This window comes from Mustela putorius, unplaced genomic scaffold, assembly GCF_011764305.1.
Source record: "Mustela putorius furo isolate JIRA1106 unplaced genomic scaffold, ASM1176430v1.1 tig00000083_pilon_pilon_pilon, whole genome shotgun sequence".
NCBI lineage: Eukaryota > Metazoa > Chordata > Mammalia > Carnivora > Mustelidae > Mustela > Mustela putorius.
Window position 1 is genome coordinate 46,028,536 of NW_025421273.1, and position 9,674 is coordinate 46,038,209.

General features: G+C 49.5%; 1 protein-coding gene across 1 annotated transcript; it reads left to right on the forward strand.

The window, feature by feature from the left end:
* Window positions 1–3,725: 3,725 nt before the first annotated feature.
* Window positions 3,726–8,888, forward strand: SHISA3 (shisa family member 3). Its single transcript, XM_004764080.3, has 2 exons — window positions 3,726–4,672; window positions 7,401–8,888. Exons 1-2 carry the CDS (start codon window positions 4,396–4,398, stop codon window positions 7,838–7,840), a joined length of 717 nt encoding a protein of 238 aa, XP_004764137.1. The 5' UTR covers window positions 3,726–4,395; the 3' UTR covers window positions 7,841–8,888.
* The last annotated feature ends 786 nt before the right edge of the window (window positions 8,889–9,674 follow it).

Sequence of the window (9,674 nt, forward strand, 5' to 3'; positions counted from 1 at the left end):
CTCGAGGGGCACTATGTCTAATGCCCTCTTCATAAATGAAGACTCTGAGGCCAGCTAATGCACGGGGCAGGTGGAAGGGCGTGGGGGCGGGGGGCGCTGGGCTGCCGGGGGCTGGGAGTATGCTTCTGGGCACCTTGCTGTTCTCCAGCAGTGAGTATGTGCCAAAGCGAATTTGAGGAAAAATACCTTTCCAGTAACTCAGGTTCACAGGGTCCTGGAAGAAGAGATTTATAGTGAGTGATTCAAGGAAGAAAATTCCATTAAGTCTTGGACAAAGTTATTAAAGGAAGATTAGTGATAAGAAATCACACCAGAAAGGAACTTGGGGGTGGTGTGGGATTGAGAAAGTTGTTGTTTTCTATTTTATTTCCAGATCAATGCAAGTGACCTAGAGGGGACTTCCAAAGCCAAAGTGAATTGTCCTTATTATTTATTTATTTGTCCATTCATTCATTTATTTCCGCTTCTACATTCCTTTGCCCTTTCTCCTCCCTTTCTCACTACATTTGGATTCTAGTCCTTTCCGATGCATTCATTTTGCCTTCTTTTTCTTTATTTCTCTGCTTTTACTTTCCTCAAATCTTTCACTCTGCTCCAAAGACTATAAAACAAGGAGAAGGAACCAAGACAAAGTTTAAAACTATGGTCCCATGGCAGTTTCATGCTGGGATCTATTCTTATCAGTTAAAAATCAAAAGAAAAACTTGTGGGTGTAGTTTTTCTTCATACATAAAAATGGGAAAACATTGCATTTTGATTGCACAAGTACCCTTTGCACAGCTACAATGATGAACATATTACTAATTATGTTCCAGTTGCTTCCATCTTCCACTTTCATTTCTCCTGTACCCTCTTTTTTTTTTTAAAGATTTTATTTATTTATTTGACACAGAGAGATTACAAGTAGGCAGAGAGAGAGAGAGGAGGAAGCAGGCTTCCTGCTGAGCAGAGAGCCCGATGCGGGACTCGATCCCAGGACCCTGAGATCATGACCTGAGCCGAAGGCAGCGGCTTAACTCACTGAGCCACCCAGGCGCCCCATCCTGTACCCTCTTTTTTCTCTTCCTCCCTTCCCCCTCCCGCCCTTCCTTCCTTCCTTCCTTCCTTCCTTCTTTCCTCCCTCTCTACCCGCCCCCCCTTTCTCTCCCTCTCTCTTTCACTCTTTCTTTCTCTTTTGCTGGTGTTTATTAAAGCAAATCCCAGACATCATATCATTTAACTCATTTCCTATAGAATTTCCTGGAGGCAGGGCCACAAGAGAATGTAGACTGAGGAAATGATCCCTTATGACTGTGTTATTCACCAAAATATGGAATTTGTGTTACTGAGATAAGGAAAAATATAGAATTTCCAAAACCTCCACATAATACTCCAGATGGTATGGATTTTATTTTCTACCTCCATGTCTTTCCCTAGAGTCTTTGCGGGGGGTCTCTGAGAGCTTTTTAATCTTCCTTTACTATTAAAGTAATAACAAAATAACAGAAAAATTTGGATGTTTATAAACCTAAAAAGAAATACACATTCCTATTCACAAAGAGCATTCTAAGGACATCACTTTTGCTGTTAGAATTTGTCAGTTTAAGTTCAAGGAGCTCTCCTATGACAAAGAACCAAACACTGCCCCCCACCAACCCTGTGGGCATGCCCCCTGAGCTGATTGTTGTAATGGTTTAAAGGCACCTGGATCACCTGGTTAAGAAAGCACCTGGATAAGAAAGCATGGCACACAATTGCTCTAATGTCCATACACATCGGATCTACGGAGTATCAAGTAATTCGAAGGTTTGGTTATTTTCCACTGGTAAGATCCAACTAGATTTGAGTAAAATGCCCTCTAAATAAGTCAAGTAGACAGGGGCTTTGATGGAGGAATTCATTATAGTTGGTGTCTTAAAGAAAAGAATCCCACTGTGGCATGGAGAATGTAATTAATGGGAGGTAAGCGCCAACAAATCACTCCTTAAAATATTAATGCTATCAAAGAACAGCTGGATAATGAGAGAAACTTGACCCTTGGGGGACTAGCAAATGTTGCTGGTGCAGAACTTTTTGCAGTTGTGATGTAATGGAATTCCTTTAAATTTAACAAAAAATAATATAAAGAGGTGTGGTACTGGGAAAGTTATTAGCAGTAAACATGGCTTTGTAGTTTTATCATCTTATTATAATCACTAGAGCTCACTTTTGCTGTGGTTGGAAATGACCTTTTCCTTTAATTGCTCAGGATATATTCAATCCAAACAACACTCCTAAAAAACAACTTAAAACAAAACAAAACAAAACAAACTTTAAGTCTGGCAGGAACATTTTTTTTTACAAATAAAAACATAGAACCCAAGAAATTTTTTGCAAAAACAATTTTTCTGTATGCTTAAGTTAAGAAAAACTGTACCATTGTTTGTTTGTAGATAAAAGCCAGAACATACTTTGGTTTTACTTAATAGCTTATTATAGTCCCTAGCAATATCTATTTCTAAGAGAACAATAACGCTAAATATTTAGACAAGAAAGCTAAATATTACTTGCCATTTGAAATGTTGAGCATTATTTTTACGTTTTCATAACTAAATGCTAATCCCAATATTTAAAAGAAGAAGTCAGAAGTAATTCTTTACTTGGAATACACTTTATTTCAGATTTAAAAAGAGAAACCGTTTTATTCAGAGTTTTAAAAAAACAAAACAAAACAAAACTCTGAACCGACCGGGGACCATGGGGAAGTTGCGGGCGTGGTAAATGCTTTTGATCGCACACTTTTTATTGCTGGTGCACAGCAAACTTTTGTCTCTTTTGTTTCACTCGACTTGCCAACATCTAAATCAGTGACACGGGCATTCAGAGTGTTTGACAAATAGGTTGAGATACGGGGAACATATTCACACACACACACCAGTAAACGATGAGAAGAAGTTCAGGATGCAGTAAAAATAAATGCCCGAGTTTAGCCTGGGTTTCACATAACACCAGTTTCAGAAGGCACTTACGCCGATAAAGGAGCAGTGCCCCTGAAAATAGCACACAGGGGACACATCATTTAAATAAATGTGTTTCTTTGCCCGAACAGAAGTTCAGATCGGCTCAATTATCATTAATTTTGTTCTTTTATTTCCTTTGTGGGCGTGAACGAAGTCGTGCTCTTTGAGGGTTTTCGAGCTGCCCCCGGCTGGTGGAGGTGACCGGCGATTCCTCACCCGGCAGCCCGAAGGCTGGGGGGGGGGGGGGAGGATGGGGGGGGCGGAGCGCCTGTGTGCGTCTGTCAGCGAAAACTTGCGGTTCCTCCTAGAAGTGGCAACTTTTAGGTGGAAAACTACGTGCAAAGGTTGCCGGCCCCTTAAAATCATAGTTCTGAACCTTTAGAACAGGTGTCCCAGGATCGAGTCCGGAAATGTGCAACAGGCGACACAAGATTCGACAGACCTCGGTCGTCGCGCCCGCTTTTTATTACATCCAGGCAAAGTACTGGCGCCTCTCTTCCCCCCATACCCGCGCGCCCTCGCGCGTGGATGGCCGCAGAAATTCCGCAGCCCTCGCCCTCGCTCGGCCGGGATCCCTGGGCGGTGCGGGGGTCACGGTGTGTAGGGGGAGGGCCTGCTCCCCGCAGGTCTGGAGTCCAGTCCTGGGAGAGCGAGCGTGGTGGGCGGGGGGTGGGGGTGTCCCGAGATGGCGGAGGGGGGCGCGCGAACCCGAGAGCCTCGGGGACCCGCAGCTCGCACGGCGCCCGCGGTGATTAGCTCCAGCGGCGCGACCCAGGAGGGCGGACTCTTTCTTAGCCCTCGCTGTCTCCCCCTCCCTCTTCCTTTTTAAAGGACGCCTTGCAGGCAGAGCTGTCAGCAGCCCCGAGGCCGTTTGTACTTGGCCGCGGCCAGGCCGACTCCTGTTCCCGTGACAGACAGGGGCGGGGGTGGAGGGGCCGCGGGTCCCGGGCGCCCGCACGCGGGGATCTCAAATTCTTCCTCCTTCGGGCTCCACTAGGGACCCGGCGACGGCCACGAGGAGGGGCGCTGGGCGGCGCGGGGGTCGCCAGCCCGGGACGCGATGGCTCCCTTGAGGAGTGGGGTGGGAGGCGGCCGAGGGTTCGGCGCGCCCTTCGCGCCCGCGGCACTATGAGACCCGCAAAGGGCGGCAGTAGCAGCCCCAGCAGCAGCGTCCGCCGGCGCCTCCCGCGGGCCCCCGCCCTCTCGCCCCCGCGCACCATGCAGACCCCCGGCCTGCCGAGCCCGCGGCGCAGCCCCTGCCGCCTCCCCGGCCCCCGCTAGCCCGCGCCAAGGGGGGGCCTCGGCCGCCGGGGGGCCAGCCGCCCGAGCCGCGCCCCGGGAGAGGCGGCCCCGCTGCCGCCCAGCCCTTCGCTCTCCCGCTGCGTCCCCTCCTGGCCGCCCCGGGCGCCCAGCGGTGATGGGGGCGCTGCTGGCGCTCTGGCTCCTCCTGGGCTGGCTGCGCTGGAGCCCAGCGGGTGCTCAGCAGTCCGGAGAATACTGCCACGGCTGGGTGGACGTGCAGGGCAACTACCATGAGGGCTTCCAGTGCCCGGAGGACTTCGACTCGCTGGACGCCACCATCTGCTGCGGCTCCTGCGCGCTGCGCTACTGCTGCGCCGCGGCTGACGCCAGGCTGGAGCAGGGAAGCTGCACCAACGACCGCGGCGAGCTGGAGCACCCCGGCATCACCGCGCGTAAGTGGCGGCCCTTGGCCCCCGCCCGACGCCCGCGGCCCGCGCGTGTCGGCCCGCGTGCGCTCCAGGCGGTCCCGGCTCCGCGCACGGCGGTGCGGCGAGGTGGGGACATCGAGGCGGAGCGGGTGGTCGCGTTTCGGGTCAGGCGCCCTAATTCCTTTGCAGTCCCGATTCACGCGGTCTCCGCGGGTCGGCCCCAGGAAAGTTTTCAAGGGACAGCGAGGACCGCAGGGCTTGCACCCGGTGGCCCTGGGCGAGACAGCTGGAGCTCCTGGGAGCGCGGGAGGTGAGGGGAAGAGCTACGGGGACAGCTCCAGGTCGGGATGCGGTTTTTCCAGGGCGGTGGGGACACCCCACTGCGAACCCCGGTCACTCCAGGAGTTTCCGGATTGCCGGCGGCCAGAGACCGCAACTCGTGGGGAGCGCATCTGCAGCCCCACGGGGCCAAGGAACCTGATCCACGTTCCCCCCTTCCCCCCTTTTTTGGTGGATCTTTGGTAGCGTTCCTAAGCCTCTGCCTCGTTCTCCCGACTTCCTTTCATTTCTCTGCATCGAATTACCCTCTCTGGCCCACCCCCTATTGTCACGCCTTTCAGAAATGCCCAGGTCCTCGAGGTGGCGATTTAGAAACCAGGGTCGCAGGGGCTGCCCGCCCCCTATTCTCAGGTCGGAAAACATGGGTCAAATTTCCGCTCACTTCAGAGCGGAGTAAATCATGACCCCAGCGGAGGAACTTTACACCTCAGAAAGAAAGAAAGAAAGAAAGAAAGAAAGAAAGAAAGAAAAGAAAGAAAAGAAAAGAAAAGAAAAGAAAAGAAAAGAAAAGAAAAGAAAAGAAAAAAAGCTTTCCACCTGAATGGGAACGTCAGGGAAACCCGTTAGAGCTTGAGGCGATGGTTTTTATGGCCGGGAAACCGGGGGGAACGGGCGGAGCTAAGAGCGGGTGACACCCCAGAACTCCACAGCGGAGGTCTAGAGCGGTCAAGAGAAGGTCCCCGGGAAAGAGAATTAATGGTGCCCAGAGACCCCCTCCGCCCCAGCACCACCGGCCAAGAGAATAATAACCCAGAGGAAAGGGGAGATTGCTCTGCCTTAGAACTCCATTCTGTTCTCTGGGAATTTGAGCGTCAAAACTCCCAATGTGGTGGGTTGGAGAAGTGGTTTCTGGAGAAAACATGCTCGGGGAAGGCAGGGACCGCGAAGGGGTCCTCGCCTGTTAAAAAAATGATACAGACTTCCCCTTGGCTTACTCCACTCATCCTCGGGGACACGGTTGCTCTGTGGAGTGTGTCAACGCACAGTCTGCAGTGGGGATACCTTCCTGATCCTCCCGGAATCCTCTTTGTTGTGGGGGGGTAGCAGGAAAGGGGGCCATCTCTGCACTCACTGAGGTGGGATCCACCGAACTCAGGAACCTTGGCTTGTGGCTCTGTCCGTTGCCAGCTGTGTAACTTGGGCAAGTTACTTAACTGTTCTGGGCCTCCTCTCAACTCTCACATGGGCATATTCTCAGAGGAGTTGGATTGTGGATTGAGTGAGTGTCTGAATGCTTAGCACCAGGCTGCCGGCCATGTAAGTGGTTAGTCAGTGGCTTTCCCCTGGCCTACTAAACGTGGCGGAGGGAATGGGAGACGGAAGAGCTTAGGTCTAAGAACCCACAGAACCTCCGGGTTGATGGTCACCTGTCAGTCACTGCTCGTGTGTCTTTGGCAGGGTCAAAACCAAGCATGTTTCCACATCTGGAAAACAGAGCTTACCATGTCCTCTTTACAAGAGTCTCCACGGACTTGATTCAGATAATTCATAAGACAGAGTCAGGCACACAGTAAGGCCTTTGTCAACGCAGGTTTTCATTCTTTTGCCTCAGCCCTGGAGGTTGCATCCAGAGGTGGCTCTATCAGACAGGGGAGACACTGGGAGTGTCCCCAGGGAGTTGGGAGACGGGCTCAGGGGTGGGAAATTTGATGTCTGTCTTGCACAGAGAGAAGGAAATGGATCTGCTCTGAGGGGTGCTCTTTCAGAAAGCCACCAACACTAAGAGCGGTCTCATGATCTAAGGTTCGGCCTGACCTTCCCAGAGTTTGCAGGGGGGGGGTGTGGGGGGGGTGGAGGTGAGGGGCAGAGGTGTGGCAGCCGGAGAGGGCATCCCAAATCCTTTCTGGGAAGAAGTATCCAGAGATGATACAGTTCCCCATGCAATCACAGACACAGTTAAGGGGAGCCAACTACAGATTTCTTTACACCATCTTTCCTTAGTCTCATAATGGGGGTCTCACTTACAGGCTCAGTTCTCTTTGCTTAGATTGGAGATTCTTGGAAGGGAGAAGAATTTGCAGCCTCAGAGATGGGTCAGCGCCCTAAGAGCCCCACCGTGATAAAAGTGCCAAAACCCTGGATTTAAACCCAGAGTCGTGGTAACCAAACAACTCACCCTTCCCCTCCCTCCAGCGCTTGAACGGGAGGGTAGATTCTGTTCCTTCTGATTTCCAGATGTGCAATGTAACGGCTAATTGCTAACAGAGGCTCCAGTATCAGCTTGCTTCCTTCCCGCTAGGAGCAAGAACATTCTGCCATCTCACTTCCCACTTCAGAGATTACCAGTAACAAGCTCGAGAGCCTGGGCTGACAAGGGCGGCCACACCGAGCTGCTTACCTCCCACCCATGAGCTGCCTGGAGTCTGAGAGACTCTTGTCCAAACACCTGTGTCTGTCTGCTTTTACCTTTTAGAGCCTGTCTACGTTCCCTTCCTCATCGTTGGCTCCATCTTCATCGCCTTCATCATCCTGGGCTCCCTGGTGGCTGTTTATTGCTGCACCTGCTTGAGACCCAAGGAGCCCTCACAGCAGCCCATCCGCTTCTCCCTCCGCAGCTACCAGACAGAGACCCTGCCCATGATCTTGACCTCCACAAGCCTCAGGGCACCTTCCAGGCAGTCCAGCACGGCCACCAGCTCTAGCTCCACGGGGGGCTCTATCCGCAGATTCTCCTTCGCCAGAGCAGAGTCAGGCTGCCTGGTGCCATCACCGCCCCCCCCTTACACCACAGGCCACCAAATCCACCTGACGCAGCCATCAGGTTTCCTGGTGTCACCCCAATACTTCACCTACCCGCTCCAGCAGGAGCCCCCACTGCCCGGGAAGAGCTGTCCGGACTTCAGTTCCAGCTGACAGGCCACAGAGATAAATCCAGCCAGCAGGACAACCGGGAAGACAGGTGGAGGGTTGTCGCCATGGCCACAAGGACTTCTGGGGGATTTCCCTTGAACCCAGCAATGTCCCGGAGGAATGTGCTAGGAAAATACAGCGCCTTCCTAGTCCTACGCTTCCCGGCTCCATCACAGGATGGGTGTGTTACAGAATTGCTTTCTGGCTTGCAAATCATGGTGATTATTACGTTTCAGTTTGCGCTACTTTTATTCAAAATAGGGAGCTGCTCAACTTTAAAGTTGCAAATTGGCTGAAGATGTGTTACTGGACAGCTCAGCTATACTGTTTAGAAAAGGCCTATGTGTTCTTTTTTTCAACCTAAGTTGTTTAGTGAGTCATAATACACATCTATACATCAACAAGCAAAGAAAAACACCTGATGGTAATTATTGAAAGTTCTTTTTAAAAAAAATTAACAAATCAGCAACATGAGGGGACAGCTGAACAACCTATTTATGATTCGGGGAGCAACTTAACCATGAATAACATTAGCATTGTGAGAAAAGTTACTTTTTAAATTAATAACTAAATTTTGTTTAAAATATAAGTGTGGTTTTTTTTTTCCGGAATACAAGATTTCCATAATTGCACAAGGAGTTTAAAGTTTTAAATATTTACCAGGAAATTCATTGTAACACAGATCTTATGTAAAAGCATTTCCCCACCCACCTGAGGGAATATTTATTGCAGACTTTTTGTTCAGCAACATTTAGTGTTTAAATGAAAGTTGGACGGTTGAGTCTTAAAACCTTTATTTGTAAAATGAGTTATGTACAAATGTAAAGATTTGTAACTTAATGTATTTACCACATTGACGGTACTAATTATTTAGTAGTCACACTGAAATTTTTTATGTTAATAACTGTGGAGTTCAGAGCCCAGCTGTTGGTCACAATCACCTAAAGTTGTGTATCTTAAGTGCCGCTGAATTCCATGTCTGATGATGACCCGTTTGGGCATATATCCTGCTGGGTTAGACTAAATAAAATACTTTATGTTTTTTGTGAAAGCCATTTGAAATTTTAGATCAAAGCACTTCATTTTATCTTCTTAATGATACTCTCTGCTATTCAATAAAAGGAAATGTATTTACTTAGCACTTCATATTTTGAAATTAAAAAAAAAAATCCTACACTGGTTTTGAATTCCATTCAGAAGCTCTTTTCTGTATCAAGGTTTGTGAAAAGCAGGGAGGGAAGTGAAATTTTATAGATTTAAACATTGGAACATTTCTACTAAGAGACTGGATTTCTGGCTTCTTGGGACATTCAGAAGATGGGGCACAGAGGGTCCTGGGCTGCCCTGGGGTCAGGCTGGCCCTTTTTAGACCAGGAGCTTGCCATTCACCAGCCTCCTGCCTGGTCTCCCCAATCTGCCCCAGTTGCCTCAATTTTGTAATATACCTGGCCCCTGTGGGTGTTGTTTGGGAACCCAGGTTTAAAGTAATTTGTGCTACCACATGTCACCCTCAAAAGCTCTTTTCATTTTCATTTTTATTTTATTTTTTAAATACAAACCTACATTTATTTATTTATTTTGTATTTTAAGTAAGCTCCAAAGCCCAATGTGGGGCTTGAAATCAGGACCCCGATATTAAGAGTCACATGCTCTACCAACTGAGCCAGCCGGGCGTCCCTCAATAGTCTTTTTAAAATAAGGCTACTTAGAGGTAGAATTCTGATCGAAGAGACTGGTCATGTGTCCTTGCCACTTTGCATTCTAGATGAGGAACAAGTCTGAAGATAACTGCGCCTTTGCCAGTCTGATGGCAGAGGAGCTCTGACTTCAAGTCCTG